This window comes from Euprymna scolopes, chromosome 9, assembly GCF_053919585.1.
Source record: "Euprymna scolopes isolate OS-2025 chromosome 9, ASM5391958v1, whole genome shotgun sequence".
Lineage (NCBI taxonomy): Eukaryota > Metazoa > Mollusca > Cephalopoda > Sepiida > Sepiolidae > Euprymna > Euprymna scolopes.
In genome coordinates, this window is record NC_136490.1 from 86779476 (window position 1) to 86798813 (window position 19338).

General features: G+C 32.6%; 1 protein-coding gene across 1 annotated transcript in view; it reads right to left on the reverse strand.

The window, feature by feature from the left end:
- Window positions 1–19338, reverse strand: part of LOC145284758 (uncharacterized) — a 97498-nt gene that overhangs the window by 45127 nt on the left and 33033 nt on the right. The window contains exons 2-5 of the mRNA XM_080133723.1: window positions 17807–17973; window positions 13517–13560; window positions 8209–8306; window positions 3165–3238 (exon numbers count right to left, since the gene is read on the reverse strand). Coding sequence (XP_079989849.1) covers window positions 3165–3238; window positions 8209–8306; window positions 13517–13560; window positions 17807–17828 — 238 coding nt within the window. The 5' untranslated portion in view covers window positions 17829–17973. The remainder of the gene's footprint in view (window positions 1–3164; window positions 3239–8208; window positions 8307–13516; window positions 13561–17806; window positions 17974–19338) is intronic.

Consider the following 19338-nt stretch of genomic DNA (forward strand, 5'->3'; position numbering starts at 1 on the left):
CTTTTGAATGTCAACCATTTACGATAAATAAATATTAGGAACGTGCAAAATGAATAGCTGATGTTCAAAATGTATAAACATTTTGACCCTTCCTTTTACTTAAAAATTTACCAAAAATCAGGAAATTAACCAATTTTAATGAAAATTTCAGTATTTATCAAATAATGATCACGGAATATAATGAATCTATTATTTCTATTCGAATCCTAGTGGAAATGTATTATTTTGTTTAAACAAAAAAGCACCTTTACTAAAGTTATGGTTTTCAGTAGTAAATAAATTAATGAATTTATTTATTTGTTTTTAGTAAATAAAGCATCGTAAATTGTAATAATGAAACAAAGAAAAAAGACATTTTTCAGGAACATTACGAAAAAGCCCCTAAAGTCCATATTAATGAATTCGATATAACGAATTAATTTCTCGAACTACCAATATTATCATTGAATTAAGCATTGTTTATTTAATATTTTCCCACAAAAACTTATAATTGCAAAAAATATTTCTCCGTTTTTTTAGATTACGCTTCGCGTAATTTTTATATGCAAGATTTTAATATCTTCTTTGCTTGAGTGAACGTGAAACAATTTTTATATAATCTTGAAAAATAAAAAAAATAATTTAAAAGCAGGAACACAGAAAAATAATTAAATTAAAATATGGTAAAATGTTCACGATAGGAATGTACGGATGCACGGTTGGGGAAAAAAGAAAATCAGCACCCCTACATACTCCAACTACCTGACGTCATTTTCAGACAGCTTTTTGACTTTCTTACATTTTGAGCTTCCGTAGAATCCATTTTTAGAGTACTTTGTTTGTTTTTGTTGAAGCGAACCTAGAATCTCTCGCTTTTGGGGGGTAATAAAGCTATTTTTTGTTCAAACAATGTGTTTTTTATTTAATTAAATATATTAGGACTTTACTAATTATCCTTGAAATAGAATCAGAAAACTAATATTTATCTTTCATAGAATTTTTACAATGAATTTATTTAACTTCCAAATTTAGCTGAATTTGTCAGCTTCCGAATGTCGCAGTGAAAACATTTTTCGTTATAACTTTTTTTTTTCACGCGTACTAATATTTGTTTTCCTTTTGGAAATTAACTTTAGTCTTTAATCTTTCAAATATAATCAAAAAGTAGTCTGAAACCTACAAAAAATATGATAAACCAGCTTTCAAAACTATGTCCCCCTATCTTTTTTCCGCCATTATTGTCCGTATCTAATAAATATTCATAACCCAAAAGGATTCAGACGCATATATTTTTTGATGGAGTAATGGTAGCCATAAATCTTCGTTTTTCCGTGAAATTTTCTCATTGAATGAATCTGTTGAAGCACATTTAAATTCGACTAATAACAAAGTTAAATAACACACACACACACACACACACACACACACACACACACACACACACACACACACACACACACACACACACACACACACACACACAGACACACACACACAAAATAAAATATCTTATTTATAATCTTTAAAAATAAATAATATATTAATCATAATTATTTTATTAATAAAAATTAATAACTATTTTCAGGGGATTATTTCAACATCTGCAATAATAATATTGTGTACTTAACATGAATTAAACTAGTAAGAATTATTTCACATAAACTGTGGCTTAAACAAACAAAGCGACATACAACTCATTTTATTTGGAACCTTATCTTCAGCTTTTAGTTTTCTTTTTATCATAAAATTCTGCATGGATGCTGTTTTATGCTATTTGATCAGAAACCAAATAAGAAATGAAAGATTTACCAGACTAAAATTAATTCGACATCTTTAGAAGGGATTGTTTGGTGAAATTTGAAAAGCTGTTCAGTTCACAACTAACATGTTATTAAACACACACTGGAATTAAGCTCAGCATGCTACATATTTTTAACTTCAATATTCATGTGTTTTGTTAAGGTCTTATTGTTGTTTCTTTAGTATTTTCATTTTAGTGCTGGAAAAATATTGAAAAATGTAGGAAAATGAACGGCGGCGAGAAGGGATATTTTTCCATTGACCCCCAACCAATACAACCAATGTGGTTTAATATGAGTTCATCCAGGAATGAGTATTTATCCTTCTCTCTCTTTCTCTCTCTTTCTCTCTTACGCACACATACATATTTTTCGTCTACAAAATGCTTACAAAACAAATTCAACTATAAATCAGTCGTATGATTTTGATAGAAAATGGCCCAACGACGGTAAAGTGAAAAAATAAGTATATTTTTTGTTTATATTTTATAATTTCGTTGTTGGCTGGTTTAATAAGTTACTATGAAATTTAAAAGATGAAATGCTGTTTTTTTAATATTCTGTCCGGTGGCAAAAGCTGCCAGTGGTCATAATCACTAAAACTGTACTATAATCAGTGGTTAGTGACTGATGAGGACAACACATCGCACGTGATATCACACACATTGTGTGTTATAAATGGAATACTAAGTCTCCTTTAAAAAATAGAATGACACTTCAAATGTCCCTCTGGAAAGTTGGAATGGCATTTTGGAGACACAAATTTTATGTCAGTTCCGAAACAAATGATGTCCTCCCATTGGTTGTAGAAAGTAAGGGGAATATATCAGTCACCAGAACTATTTAAATGAAAACGACTTGGGCTTGCATTCAGTCACAACAAATTTAATGTATCGTGAGGTTTTGGTATCTATAGTAACACTGGTGTGACTATTCGTATATTAGAGAATTTATATTAAATGATGGAATTATGAATCCGAATTACACACGCAGGGTTCAGGGTTCAATTACTAAGCGCCAGTATCCCGGACAAATTATAAGCAAACCAATAATTTAGTGGCTCAGTGGAAAAATGCGTGCACAAGATAACGTTTCTCAAATTTACGTGACACTAAACGGCGATCATTTTAACATGCAATATCATCAGCAATCAAACAAACATATTTTAATAAGACATGAAACGACAAAAATGAATGTACATTGTTTTTTTTTTCATACATGACCAGTGGCAAAGGTTGTTACGGTGCCAAGGTCGTAGTACCGCTTTTGTCGCAGAAACTGTGTGACCACCTCTAGTTGATGGCCAATGAGGATAAGATATTTCATGTGCTATCAAATGATGTATGTAAAAAAAGAATGTGCTTCTAGTTGTTTCGTTGAACTTACTTAATGACGATGTGTCATCCTGTTGTGGCTTCTTCTTCATTTCGACTTTATCTTCTTTTATTCGTACATTTGATCTGAACAGAAAAGAAAAATCGAAATATAGATTCGCAATATTCACATTATTTAAGCACTTTTAACAGTTCTCTTCGTCTGAGTTGTTGCAATTTTAACAACGTTTCGACCGTTGTATTTTCCTGCCTTCCCCACGTGGTTTTTGTTGTAAATCGCTCTCATAGCCCGTTCATTAGGATTAAAAATAATTTTTCAGTTAAAAATTCTACGAAGGTTATTTACGAACGACAAAACCTGAAGAAGTACATTGATCCAACCGTTGTGACAACAACTATTATGATGACAACTCTCCGATGCTTGTAGATAAAAAAATGGTATTTTCTGAATTCTTTCGATGAAGATAATTTTTATTATTTAGATTATACGGACTATTGTTTTCATTTTTACTGTTATTCTCGCAACGTTTCAGCCAATGTAATTCCCCAACATTCTTTAAGGGGTTCTTGTCGAACTAGGGAATATTTCTTTCAAACTCGGGAATCTTCTATGGAAATAACAATATAAGAGCAGTAGTTTAAATAATCCAAATAATAAATAATATTTAATCTAAACACACCACCGTACACTATTGATTCATGATATCCACAAACAGTTTTTTTACAACTGAAATCTGTTAACTTAAAGGTTGAAGAAAGTGAGAGAAAACAGCTAATGATTTATGAGCCACATTATTTTTGACTGCTGCAATAAGTATCTTATTTACTTTAATTCAGTGAATTTCTTGAATAGTCCCATTGAAGTTCTGTGAGTAAGTTTCAAACATTTTCCCATGGTTACAATTCATTTCGATTTTTCCTTAAAACTCGTTTGTTCATAGTCATTATTCAACAGAATAGAAGGAAATACTTTATAATTACTATAAAATCGATTGAAAAACAATATTTTTCACAGTGGAATTTCCTTTAGATTTAAAAAACTTAGATATCAATAACAAGTGTATGATCATATACATAATATCTCTACACAATATTTTAGTTGAATGTATGTTATACACTGAGAAATACTGAGGGTTGTCATCAATATCTTTCTTGCTCTGATTTGTCCATTCCATTTGTTCAAATCTTTAGGTGTTTCTATTTGGAACATTTTTTTGTCAAAGTCGTCTAAAGCAAGTGACGCTAATTAAATTTTTAAAAAGTATAATTTTATTTTAATTTTATAAATAGATCACGATAGGAAGATAGAGACACAAACGAGTATGTTTCGCCCCCTTCGCTTCATCCCCTGCTATCCTCTCATTTGTGCTTTTGACGTCCGTCTGTATTTTTGCATCATCTCTACCCTTACCAGGTCCCGACTTCTCTCTGGGCTAATAATTACTTGTTCACATCAAATTTTTAATTATAGGTTATCGGCTCTGTTGAAAAAGAAAACGTTATTTTTGTTTGCGAGCGCATTTTCATTAATAACTATTATAATAAGCAAACATACTCTCCAAAATTATTTTTGAATCCTGAAATTGACATTTTAATTCTTATAACTATGCTGCGAAAACATTTCTTATGTAATATTTTTATGTACTATTTAGTAAACTTAACTTTTTTTTTACTTATTATTTTGATATAGTAAATAACATTTATTTTAAAATTGAAATGTATATGTTAAGCATTACAATGTCTTTTTTAAATACACGTTTATTAAAAATTATAAATGAACTTAATTACACATCTTCATTTCATCCATATGGAAACATTTTATATATTATTTTTTCCCCGGGTGCATGGTGTCACTAGAAAATAAAAGTCTGTGTGATCTTAATTGGTGATTGTTTTTCAAATGTTCCAATCAGGAGGATCGCGCGTGAAATGAATGAAATGTAAGAGTTTTGTAAATTTGAATTGGAATTTGTACGTTAAGAAGCTAATACAATACAGAATTTACAATTTGTAAGTTAAGAAGCTAATACAATACAGAATTTACAATTTGTAAGTTAAGAAGCTAATACAATACAGAATTTACATAGCCAAACACAAAGGAAAAATCTAACTTATGTTTAGCTTTATATATTTAAATGCACTATAGAAAGTTCGTTGTTTAATTAGAAATAAATAGGTTATAACTACAGAGAAAAGTTTAGATTTTATAATGATTGCAGGTAAACAAAAGAAAACAGATACACCCGATGGGAAAATAGAATGACTGAAAGAAAGGGAGAGAAACCACTCACCTATCATGCTTATTATATTTATATCGAAGGTTCATGATCGTCTGAATGATTTTATCCTGGCACTATATACAACTGGACTCTGGGTCAATATATTGATCTTCTCTTTTTCAACTACATGGATAAATTGATGACTCCAAACGATGATAAATATTTATAATAATAATTTATAAGTTCTACAAACGATTACCTTCGGACGGGTCAGTTATTGCATAATATTCTAAAGCTTTACTCCAATGTTCGGCAACTCATTCGATCCCGCGTATCAGTTCGGTTTATAATGACAAGTCGCAAACCAAACGAAGGTCATTAATGAAAAATAAGGAAAATTACTTCTGCTTCCCTGTCAACCTAAATATTTCAAACCATAATGAAAAGTATATATTAAGAAATCAGAAAAACAAAAGAAAATTTATAATTAAAAAAACACCTAAAAAATCAGGAACGTCAAAATACTATAAAATAAAAGAGATCAACAGAAATGAAATGGATGATATTATAACACGTATGTTTGAAACTGTTATTGAAAATTGTACCATGAATAAACCACACACACAACGAACACACATATCCATACATACGAGTACAAATAGCATTTAAACTTACGTACGTACACATGCAATATCATCCACACATTTATGAGGTATGTATGTATAATGTGCGTATGTTTAACTGTCTTTAAATTTATGCTACCTTGCATTTCAGCCACTCTCTGATCTGTTTCGCTTTATCATTCCCTTCGCTTCTATTGCCTTGTAATGCGGTCAAAGGTCATTAGAAATATGTATCCATTATTTAAGATTAAACATAGGCAACGCGACTTGGTTAAATAAGTCTCATAACTGGCAGATAATCTAAAGTTTTAGTGCACTGAGATGTGTAGTGATTCTATGGAAAATGACATAACAAATTTCATTTAAAGGTCGACGATATAGTTAAATAGACAAGTGTTGATATCTCTGTATATTCACATTTTATCACAAGTGTTTTATATATATATATATATAATCTATATTAACAACTGATTTATATATATATATATATATATATATATATAATCTATATTAACAACTGATAAATATAGTAGTAAAGAATATTATTTATTCAATTTAAAACAGTGTTGGAATCAAGCTATCACCAACGACCAAATAATTAATGGGAAATTTAGTGATTTTTATTGAGAGTGTCTCTAAGTTTATATTCCCGCAACAAAAGTTTTTTTCAAATTCAACAATATGATTATACATGTCACATTCATAAGCTGAGTTTTACCTTAAAGTAGTTCATTTAAATGATTCAAATAACCACAATGAATGCTAAAGTTGCAGACCTAAAAGCTTCAAATAACCACAATGAATGCTAAAGTTGCAGACCTAAAAGCTTCAAATAACCACAATGAATGCTAAAGTTGCAGACCTAAAAGCTAAAGTTACAGCCTCTCAAAATGTGAATTATCCCTATGCTTAATTTCGATAAATATCATCATCTCTTCATGTAAGGCAAGTACTCATGTTAACATCGACCATCATCTTAGCCAGCGTCCATCACAGAAATACAAAAGGTCACCATATTCTGTCTGCGTATAAAACAAAAATTGTTTAAATTGTCGATGATTCAATCCACAGGATAGAATCACATTCACAGTTTTACAAAATTTATAACGTTTTTAAACTTCAATGTCTCTTGATGGATAATGCAATGAAATATTTACAAGTTCATGAGTAATTCCAGGGCTTTCCATATGTCATTGTAGTAGTATAACAAAACACGTTTTCCTCTACCATTGCTGAGCACAATCAATTGTAATTCCAATAAGCTTCTAGAAATGAAATTTCATTTCTACCATCATTTTAACAAAACTTCAAGCATATCTCCTGCGATCACAGTTCCGTTCATGGAATTAACTGAATAAACCCTTCAAAAATATGAAAAGTAGAAGTCGCAGCTTGCACAAATACAGTAAGTTGTGCAGTGTCACTTGAGTCTGTACTCTCATCGACTGCAATGGAAAAATATTGCAATTCGCTGCACATTATCTCATTTTTAACATTTGCCGACATGTCTTCAATGCGCCGCATGTCGAGACAGACAGCGTACAAATAAATAAATAAATAAATGCAAGCCTCTTGTTTGAGAAGAAGGGTGTATGATAATGGCTCATTGAAGGGTTACAGCAACTTACATAGAGTACGTGGTAAAGGTAAGCGATGGAAATCTTCACTGTCGAACGAATGAAGCAGGAAGCGAACTGAGATAACGTTGCCCATTTGAAACTGCTCCCGCCTAATGTCTGTCGTCGGTCAGTCGGTCAAGCCGGCTCTCCGTTTTTGTTTTATTATTATTTTTTACGCAGAAAGTAAGATGGTTAAGTTTTGATCGTGTTTTGTCGATCATAATATTCACATTAGGTTGAATGGATCAGAGAAAGATAACAGCATACTTTTGTTGAATTCGAAAGCCTCGTCTCTCGATAAAAATAGTCATCGGTAATCAGGCTCACGGGCCTGTCAAAATGCCTTCGCGAGCCTGATCCGGCCCACGGACCGTAGATTGCAGACTCTTGCTGTATACTGCCTATTTTCTTTTTTTATGTCTTTCTGAGGATACGTCTCAGGGCTTAACTTCTCATCAAATGACTTAAATTCTATTTTAAAACTACTTCTCTAACCCTCGTCATATTTTCTAATCTATCAGAGCATTTGATACCCCTTGTGGCATTGTATCCATCAATATATATCCTTAAACTTTGTATGAATGGATGAAAAAAGTATTGAAAACTTTTCAAAATACAATGATTGAGGCCTTTACCTGGAACAGTTTGACATCGAGAAGGATTGTGGTAACTTGAAGGTGGGCTCTTTACCTGAAACATTTGTTGGTTTACACTTTTTTAGAGCTGACTCACCCTACAGAAAAGAAAAAAACAAAATGTCATGAGCGTTATATTATGTTTTCATTTATGTGTTTAATAAGATAGCATTTCACTCTGACACAAATACAATTGGGTGATTTATTTTTTATATCAGTTTTTATAATTACATGTAACATAGCATCGGTCATGTAATGAATGGCTGAAAGAGATGTTCTGCTTAATTGCGATAAGAATGTGATAACAGTTTTACCCTGAACCACAACTCTAGCTCTAAACTGAGTTCTCCAAATAATTAAGTTAAACAAAAATATTTTTTCTTAATTGAATAACTTTATTTAGTTAGTCAAGTGTTCTTACAAATGAAAACTTCAAGTTACGCAGTTTTTTTTTACTTAGTTTCCAAAGAAAATGATATTAAAAAAATCTATTTGTAACGTATTAAAACCTAAAGTTTTATAGAAGCAGTTAGCAACTGTTTTTTTTTAAATATTGACTCTCGATTGGATAATATCTCCATGAACGTCTTCTGTCAGCCAATCAGAGTCACATAAATATAATTCCGAATATCATCAGTCGTCATAGTATTTCACGCTTAATAATAATAATAATAATAATAATAATAATAATAATAATAATAATAATAATAATAATAATAATAAAAACGTCACCAACTAACTTTCGGACCCCCCCCCTCCGCTTTTATTTTATATCGTAAGTTTCTTATTTCTTTAACGGTTAATTAAAAAAAAGGAAAAGAACATTTTTTGAACGCTGATGTTGTTAAAACTAAAATTCTTTTATACAGTTTGCATTTTGGATACGGAAATGTTTTTTCGAGATAAGTGATTTCTATATTAATCGTACTTTTTATCTTTAAATAGACTTTTTATCTATAAATAGACTCAATCCATTATATTATCATTTCAGTCCCCACCCCTTAATCCTGCTTTCATTTTATCTCGCAATTACTTATAACGTCACCAACTAACTTTCGGAAGACCCCCCCCACCCCATCCGCTTTTCTTTTATATCGCCAGTTTCTTAAAACGTGACTAGCTAAAGTCCAGAATAAGATCACGCTGTTCTTTTAACGGTTAATTGAAAAAAAAAAGAAAAAAAAAAAGAAAGTCTTTTGAACTAAAATTCTTTTATACAGTTGCATTTTGGATACGGAAGTGTTTTTTTCGAGATAAGTGATTTCTATATTAATCGTACTTTTTATCTTTAGATTCAAATATTAATAACTACATTTTATTTCAGTATTTAATTTATGTATTTCTGTTTTATTAAATGCTAGCGTTTTTCTCGTCCATAAATGTTTATTTATCTACCAAGTTGATTGCAAAAATAGATTAGGTAATTTATTCATTTTTAGTTCGTGAGAGGGGAATCTATCACCATACTTTCCCTTAAACACGTCCGTTGGACTTTTATTAAGTACAATACTTAATAATTATATATTTTATTTATTTATTTATTTATTTTTTAATGGAGAGTAGAAAACGCATTGTGGATGCGTTATCGGCAGCTCCCATTACTCTCGCTTATCCTTATTTGTCCCTCAGTCCTCATTTTTTAATGAGTGATTTTTCTGACAAAGGGAAGAGAAAAACCTGTTTTCTAGGTTGGCAGTATTTTACGCGAACAGTTGGCAGAGATGGCGGAAATTTTCTGTTTCTATGTCTATCCTTGTAGCCATGTCACTAGTAAGGGTGCTGGAGGTAAACGTTTTTTTCTGGGCTGACGTTATCCGCCTGATAGACAGGGACCCGAACCTTGGATTAACCACTAAGAGGCTGTCCTATCAGCAGGTGCAAAATACTGGGGCTGCTGTATTGCCATTTGGTGAATGGATTCTGGACCATGCAGTAACTTCTGGTGGGGTCTCTTGATGCCATATTAGTACAGGCCAATAAGTCTCCTGTGCGTCATGAGTAAGTTGCTGGAATCTGTGTTAAATACAGAAGTAATCAACCATCTCAACAAAAATAACCTTCTTAGTGACACGCAATATGGTTTCCGTTCTGCTAGATCTACAGCAAATGTGCTTACAGTTATATCTCATAGGATTAGCAAATTTCTCGACGGAGGCAACCTTTCGAGGGCAATTGCTCTTGACATATCTAAGGCCTTTGATAGGGTATGGCATAAAGGTGTACTTCACAAGATCTCTAGCTATGGTATAGCTGGAAATGTCTTCTCAATTATTAAATCATTTCTTTCTGATAGGTTCATAAGAGTAGTAGTTGATGGGCAAAAATCAGAAGCTCACACTATTAATGCTGGATCCCTCAGGGGTCCATCCTGGGCCCAACTCTATTCCAGATCTACATTAATAATCTTCCAAATCACATCCTTACACCATTCGTAGACATTTATGCTGATGACACTACCATTTATGGTAGCACATCTAAGACAGTAAACGACCAAGTTCTCTCCGATTCTGTCTCTTCTGATCTTGATCACGTTGTGCAATGTGGAAAGGAGTGGCTGGTTACTTTTAATGCATCTAAAGCCAAGCTTCTCTCTTTACATCATCAACGCTCTGATCCACATCTGGCATCACTTGAAATGAATGGCTCTCGTCTTCAGGAGGCCTCAAGTTTTGACAAGCTTCTGGGCTTGACCGTTACTCATGATCTTAAATGGAACACGTACATCAAATCTGTTGCCAAGGCTGCTGGAAAAATGGTGGGATCTTTCTATCGATCCAGTAGATATCTCACTGCAGATGCCATTCTCTATCTATATAAGAGCCAGGTACGTCCAAGGATGGAATACTGTTGCCACATCTGGGCAAGAGCTGCTAGAAATGACTTGTCCTGCCTTGATAGAGTTCGTAGCCTCGTAGGAGATGTCCTTTTCTCTTCCCTGCAACCTCTATCTCACAGAAGAGATATTGCGAGTTTGTCTCTGATGTATCGTTATTTTCATAGAAAGTGTTCGACTGAGCTATGGTCCCCCCTCGCCAAACTTTCACAAGAAAACTCATCTAGCTGAAAACACTATCAATAATTCCCCTCACTCTTTATCTGTGGCTAAACCTAAACGTAGATTCCATGAACAAAGCTTCTTTCTTAGAACTGCACGCCTGTGGAATTGTCTTCCGTTTTCCTGCTTTCCAGCTGACTACAATATGGTTGTCTTCAAGTCTAACGTAAAGAAGTTCTTGATGAGCCGTTCCATATAAGTTAACACATTTACCGAATTTCCATTACTAATGATTACTATATTGTACAATTTCTACTGTACACTCTTTAACTCTTATCCTCGAGTGGTCTCTTGGCCTTGATAATGTGGTAATATCTGTGTAAAAAACAAAAACAAAAACAAGTATATTGTCTATATTTCTCTTTGTCTTTTTCTTTGTCTCTCGTTTATTTTTATAGTTTTTTTTAAAGCTGACGCACAGAAGCATATTACCAAACTTACTTTGACCACTGGTCGAAGAAACGCGGCAAACGGAACAAGAAACTATCACAAACCACTGAACACACAGCAAGAGCATAAATACACTGCTTACTGAACTCGTGTATACACAGTTTCATACATATGATTTCACTGACAAAACAAAGACACATACACTGCTACATAAAATATTGGATCTAAACAGTGTCACACATTAATAGTTTACTTCTAGTGCCTTCAACATTGATGAAGCTTTTCACATAGAAAACATTAAATTAGTAGACTTTTGAATCAAGTAATTGATTATTTTACGAGGGGAGTGCAATAAGTAATGCCCTGACCCACTTCCCATAGCAGTAGAGCAAGGAAACTTGGCACAGTTATTAGTCTTTCTCTACATAGGAACCGCCCAGAATTATGCATTTCTCCCATCGTTTGATGCAGCTCTGGAGACCGTTTTTGTAGAACACCTCAGGTTGATCCTCCAACCACGACGTGACTTCAGAAATCAAGGCTGCATCATCTGCCAAACGCTTTCCTTTCAAAAACAATTTCATGGCTTGGAAGAGGTGAAAGTCAGAGGGTGCAAGGTTAGAAGTGTAAGGAAGATGGGGGAGGATTTCAGAACGACACGCCCGTGCTTCTGATCTGGCGACATGCGAGTTGTGGACCGAAGCGTTGTCCTGCGGGAGGAGGATACCTTTGCTGATCTTGCCCCGCCTCTTGATTTTGATAGCTTCCCTTAATTTCCTCAAAAGGGAAGCATAATAGGATCCTGTAATTGTGGTACCCTTTGCCAGGAAATCTGTCATCACTACTCCGTCCTGGTCCCAGAAGACTGTGAGCATGACTTGCCAGCGGAGGGCTGCACTCTTGCCTTCTTTGGAGGTGGTGAGTCCAAGTGCTTCCACTGCATTGACTGGGCTTTGGTCTCTGGACCATAGTGATGGAGCCAGTTTTCATCTTGTGTAATCAGTCTTTTGAAAAACTTTGACTCATCTACTTGGCACATCTCCAAATTCATCCTCAAGCAACCTGGGAATCCATCTGTCAGGTACTTCATGCATATGCAAATGGTCATGAATGATAGTTTCCACAGACCGTGTACTAATCTTGACATTTTGGGCTATTTGGCGAATAGTAATGCGCCGATCTTCCAAAATGGCAGCCTCAATTTGACGGACAGATGCCTCATCAATGGCAGAAGGTGGGGGGGTGGCGACCAGGTCTGGGAGCTATTTCCACAGACTTCCGGCCATGTTTGAATTCACGATGCCAGTGTTTTACAAGGTCATATGATGGGCCATTATCAGCATAAGTTTCTTTCATTTCATCAAAAGTCTCCTGTGGTGTGCGTCCTTTCAAATACAAAAACCGGATCACTGCTCGACATTCAACAGGCTCCATTCCACACCAGTTCAAACACCTGTAAAACAGAAACCACAATTAGTTCAGAGCTGTAATTTGCCACATAACCCATAGAGATATAAATCATTGCACATGCAAAATTTCAGCTAGATCAGACAACTGGAAGTCGGTTAGGGGCATTACTTATTGCACGCCCTTCGTAAAATTTTATTTGGATCAATCAATGAATGATGTAAACAACTGTAAAAACTACTGGATGAATAAAGAAAATGATATAATGCAAGTGAGATTATTTTTATTATTTTATGCTCTAAACTATTTTATAAATATAATAAAGATTTAATTTGTATGATAGAATTACATGTTAAAAAATAGAACTTGAAGTTCTGGTTTGTAAGAACACTTGACTAACAAAAAAAAAAATTTAAAAAAATAAAAAAAAATAGATTGACAAAATCTTTTTCTTACCTTCACCATTAGACTAAAAGAAGATGTCCGCTGTCGCATGCAATCTAATATTGAAAAAAAAGAAAGCACAGAAAATAAATAAACTGTATATTTATGAATTTTAAAAGTGTTGCAACTTTTTGACAAAAAATTCGCTTGTACTTAAAGAAATAAAAAAAGAAACCATGAAAGAAAATTATGGAGACTAAGAAGTACAATAAGAAAATTGGTTTCAAACTAGAATTAAATTCATTTGAACTAATAGTTTAGAACTGTTATTAAAATACTTATACTGATGCCTCTGTAAAATATAATTAAAAACTATATTTTATCGATAAAATTTTACCTAAGTTAATGGAAGCAAAGTACACTGCCACCAAAACACTAAAGAAAATTGGGACCAGATTAATAAGGGCAACCAATTTGCTTTAATATATATATATATATATATATATATATATATATATATATATATGGTATAAGTTTTATGGTATAAGTATACCGATTAATTAAATATATACATCAACCTACTCATTTTTATTTTATGTATTTGTTTACTTATATTTAACTATATGCATTTACATACACGTTTATTTGCCCTATTCCGGAGTTTGCAGATACCGGCCTCTCCTCTTATTTTGTATGTAAGTATGTATGTTTTTTGTTTAACTTGTATATGTTTTTGGATATGTGTATATGTTTATGCATGCGTGTGTGTTTCTATATATATGTATATATATATGTGTGTGTGTTATTGTATATGTATTCATATATGTGTATATATATTTATATGCGTGTTTATGTATGTATGTATGTATGTATATGTGTATGTATGTATGTGACTGTATATATATAATTTTCTATTTATTTATTTACTTATTTTTATTTTTTATTTTATATATTTTTTTATTTTTTCATTTTTTTATTTATTTATTTTTTTTATTTTTATTTTTATTTATTTTTATTTTTTTATTTTTATTTTTTATTTTTTATTTTTTATTTATATATATATATATATATATATATATATATATATGTATGTGTGTGTTTGTGTATGTATATATGTATATATATGTATATATGTATGTATATTTATAACAGACGCCCCATTTCTTGAACTTGGCCATTTATTTGTTCTTCTGATCAGTTTTCTTAATTTATTTCTGAGACTTTCACGTGCATATCTAAGCTGACCTAATTATTAACGCTAACTTTCGCGCTTTTTGTCTGGGTCAGTTTGACCTTGCTTTTCAAATTTAAATTGTCACCGTTTTTTCGTTTTTTTTTAAGCCTTAATTTTTTTGATTCACCCATCCTTGACAGACGTGTTTCAAATATTATCTCTAGTACTTTTCTTTTAATGATTTGGAATTCATTCCATTTGCACTTTTTTTCAAGGAACTCTGCCTTTTGGATGATTTTGGACCATTTGGAATTTACCCAGTGGATTGAAATTTTAAATTAGACCGTTTTGGATTTTACCATTTTTGGATTTTTACCCTTCACCGGACTATTCATTCATGTGAAATCTTTTTATTATTATTCTTTTGCCTCCTGTTCCCCTTACCTCACCCTTTTTTAACCAAGTAAGATCTTTTACTTACTTGTAGTTTCATTAAATACTTTTATATGCAAAATCCGATCCTGCATTTTGCTAATTCCTGCCCTCTGATGAGAAGGAGAGTATTTCTTCGAAACTCCGCGGATTAAGGACTATCCACTTATCTTGTGCTTCCTTTTTTAAAATTAAATATGTTTTAACTCTTTTTCAAGATGTCTTTTAACATATTTCATTAATCATTTGTTCATATATATATATATATATATATATATATATATATATATATATATATATGATTTGTAAACGTCTGATGATTTTTTTAGAATAATTATTCAATTCTCATGACATTTTCAAATGTATCTATTGATGCAGGCAATATATATATATGTATATATATATGTATATATACATACATACATACATATATATATATATATATATATATATATATATATATATATATATATATATATATATATATATATATATATAGTGATGATCATATTTATTGGCACGGTAAAATAAAAGTTAAATTTAGTCTAATAAATTCTAAAAAAGGGATTAAATTAAAGAAAATAACAAAGTATATTATGTATTTTTAAATGGCCTTTCCGATGCAGCAATCGGATTTTAGAAAAAATAAATAACAAAGGAACAACAAACATAATTGCAAAAAACCCTTGTTCAAAATTATTGGCACGATTTATTTAATAATCAATTGTATAGCCTTTGGCCTTGATTACCTTCCTCAGTCGCTTTTCATAGTTTACAACCAAGTTGTTGCACTCTTCAGTAGGAATTTTAGTCCACTCTTCCTGACAATAATCCTCCAATTGAGTAAGATTCTTAGGATTCCTTTGCATTACCCTCAATTTTAATGTTCTCAATAAATTTTCAATTGGATTAAGGTCTGGGCTTTGTGATGGCCACTCCAAAACATTAATATGATTGTCCTCAAGCCATTTCTTAGTCAGTTTAGCCGAATGCTTTGGGTCATTATCTTGCATGAACCACCAACGACGACCAAGTGAGAGCTCTTTAGCAGAGTCTTTCAGGTTTTCATCCAATATTTTAACATAATCTTCCTTTTTTATGCTACCTGTGACCTTAACAAGTCGCCCTGGTCCAGAGGCAGCAAAGGATCCCCAAAACATCAAACTGCCTCCACCGTGCTTCACTGTGGGTATGGTGTTCTTAGGCAGGAAAGCTTCGCCAGATTTTCTGTAAATATAAGACACTTTATTATGGCCAAATAACTCTATTTTCGTTTCGTCAGTCCATAGAACACGTTTCCAGAATGCAACATCTTTATCAATATGACGTTTTGCAAAGGCTAGCCTTGCTTTCAGGTGCATAGGCTTCAATAAGGGAGTCTTTCTCGGACGACATGCTTTTAAACCAGCTCTCTTCAAAACTCTACCAACTGTATGTCGAGATAAATTCACTCCAGAGGTGCTCTGTTCATCAACAATCTCCCCAACAGAGATCCTTGGGTTTTGTTTTACTTGTCGAACAATTTTCCGTTCATCTCTTGGAGAAAGAATCCTTTTTCTCCCTCTACCCTCTAAACTCATAACGTGGCCTTGCGATTTGAACTTGTTTATTATGGCTCTAACAGTGGATTTGGGAAGGTTTAGCTTCTTTGAAATCTTATCATAGCCCTCCCCATTGGTATGGCATGCTACAACAAGCTTCCTGACGTCTTCGCTGTGTTCCTTAGTTTTAACCATGGCGATTGAAAATTATAATTTAGTCACTTATAATAGTTTAAATAAATCGCTATCTAAAAATTATCTGAAAAAAATTATTCACTGAATTAGCGTTAAACAAGCATAATATGGCTATAAAAAAGTTCAGAAAGCACGTAAACCGGAAATTGATTGATATTATACTGATACTAAAAGAAAAACAAAGCCGTGCCAATAATTTTGAACAAGGGGTTTTTGCAATTATGTTTGTTGTTCCTTTGTTATTTATTTTTTCTAAAATCCGATTGCTGCATCGGAAAGGCCAGTTAAAAATACATAATATACTTTGTTATTTTCTTTAATTTAATCCCTTTTTTAGAATTTATTAGACAAAATTTAACTTTTATTTTACCGTGCCAATAAATATGATCATCACTGTATATATATATATATATATATATATATATATATATATATATATATATATATATATATATAGTAATATGATAATCTATATATATTATATATCGAGCTTATTATATATCTAAATTACAACGAGCACTTTTTCTTTCCCTGTATTTTAATTAAACTAGTAATTTTACTATTACATTAAAATACACTTTGCTCTTTAGACTATTGTTCTAATCTCCTTTAAATTATATATATATATATATATATATATATATATATATATATATATATATATATATATAGACTCATTTAGTAAATCAAAATTGTATGAAACAGACAACTTATACTAGTTGCGCTATTTTCATAAAATTTACCAGGCATCTCACTATTTTTCCTCGATTCTTACATTTATAAAAATTGTGTTGTTTTATGTATTCCATACAAATGTTTGAACTTAAATAACTCAATATATGACATTTGATGTCTTCTTTCGTTCTTCATCTGAAGAATTGAAAAAAAAATTATTCGTTGAGAAGTTTAAGGAAAAACGGAACCATTATGAATGGTTTCGTTTTTCCTTAAAGTCTTCACTTTGTTTCAATGAATAATACAATACTAGTAAACGTTAAGAATATGTCATAAAATGGTTACCTTTGTTTATGTTTGTTGCCATATTGTTCAATCGATCGTAACTGGACCAAGTACGAACGCAATCAGAAGGTTGACCTCTCTGCAGTCGGTTGATCCCTCTGCAGTCAAGGGAAAACTTGCTGAGACGAGTTCATGGATAGAATGGATTCAGGTTATCAGCCATTACACTAACAAAAAACAAACAAAAAAAAAAAACAAACAAACAAAAAAAAAAGAAACAAATAAAAACAAAAAGCAAAAAACAAAAACAAAACAAAAAACAAAAAGAAAGAAAAGTAAATCCGTAATAATTCTTATGCATGAACTGATTACGATTGGTATAGTCAAAATAAGTTTTCGTTATTATAGCATTTACTTTATATATCATCTTAAAGAGCGTTTTTCGCTCTATCTGTTTAAATTACACTCGTTTTAGAAGAATTATGTTTTCTAATTTTCTAACGTTGAATACAAAATTGGAAAAAAAGAAAATTCGCACAATTTTTTTTTATTTCAATTCAAGCTAGGCTGGAAAACGAACCGTTTGACCCAGGAATCACTTCTGAACGCACAGTGATTTAAGAAATTTCGTGGTGGCGACAAGAGTCTTAGAGATGATGGGCGTAGAAGTCGGCCATCGGTGTTGACAACGATCAAATAAGAACCTTAGTCGAAGCCAATCTATGCAAAAATCTTCGAGAACTTGCTTCTGAATTAAACGTAATGTATACATCAATTTCCAACTACTTGAGAGAAATTGGAAAGACAAAAAAAAAAAACTTGATAAATGGGTGCTTCTCAAATTGAACAACAATCAAAAGAAACGCCGTTATGAAGTTTTTTTTTTTATTTTTTTATTACATTTTCACCCCAAACAAGGCAAATTGCCACTTTGGTGTAGGGGGCTACTATCAGGGGCAACAACTACTGGGGTACTATGTAGGGATTTGGGCAGCAAGGTGTCGGTTCACATTACACTTGAACTTCTGCATGTCAGTACTGTTGGGGAAGCAGGGACCTGGAATGGAATTCCAGAGTCTTGCGGTTCTGGGGAAGAAACTATTGGAGTAAAAAGATCTTTTACATCTAGGGACCTCTACAGTGTGGGGGTGGGATCTAGTAGCCTGTCGGGTTTGTCGAGGGTGCTCGCGTCGTGGGGGCACAAGTGATTGCAGTTCGTCAGAGCATTCACCACTAAAATACTTGTAGAAAAGGCAGAGGGATGCAACATTTCGTCGATGGGACAGAGGCTGAAGCTTAGATGCCAGTTCAGGGCCTATCAGGTTTGCGACTCTCTTTTGAACCTTGTCAAGGAGCGAGAGACTAGTAGCCGATGCACCAGCCCAGATGTGGCAGCAATACTCCATACATGGGCGAATGGTGGCCTTATAGAGGTACAGGATACTTTCGGGTGTTAGTAGTTTTCTAGCACGGTAGAGAGAGCCTACCTTTCTTGCAGCGGCCCTGGCAATGCCTTCAATGTAATTGTTCGAACTCATGTTTCCTGTGAACTTTAGGCCAAGGAGTTTGAAAGATGGACTCTCAGATAAAGA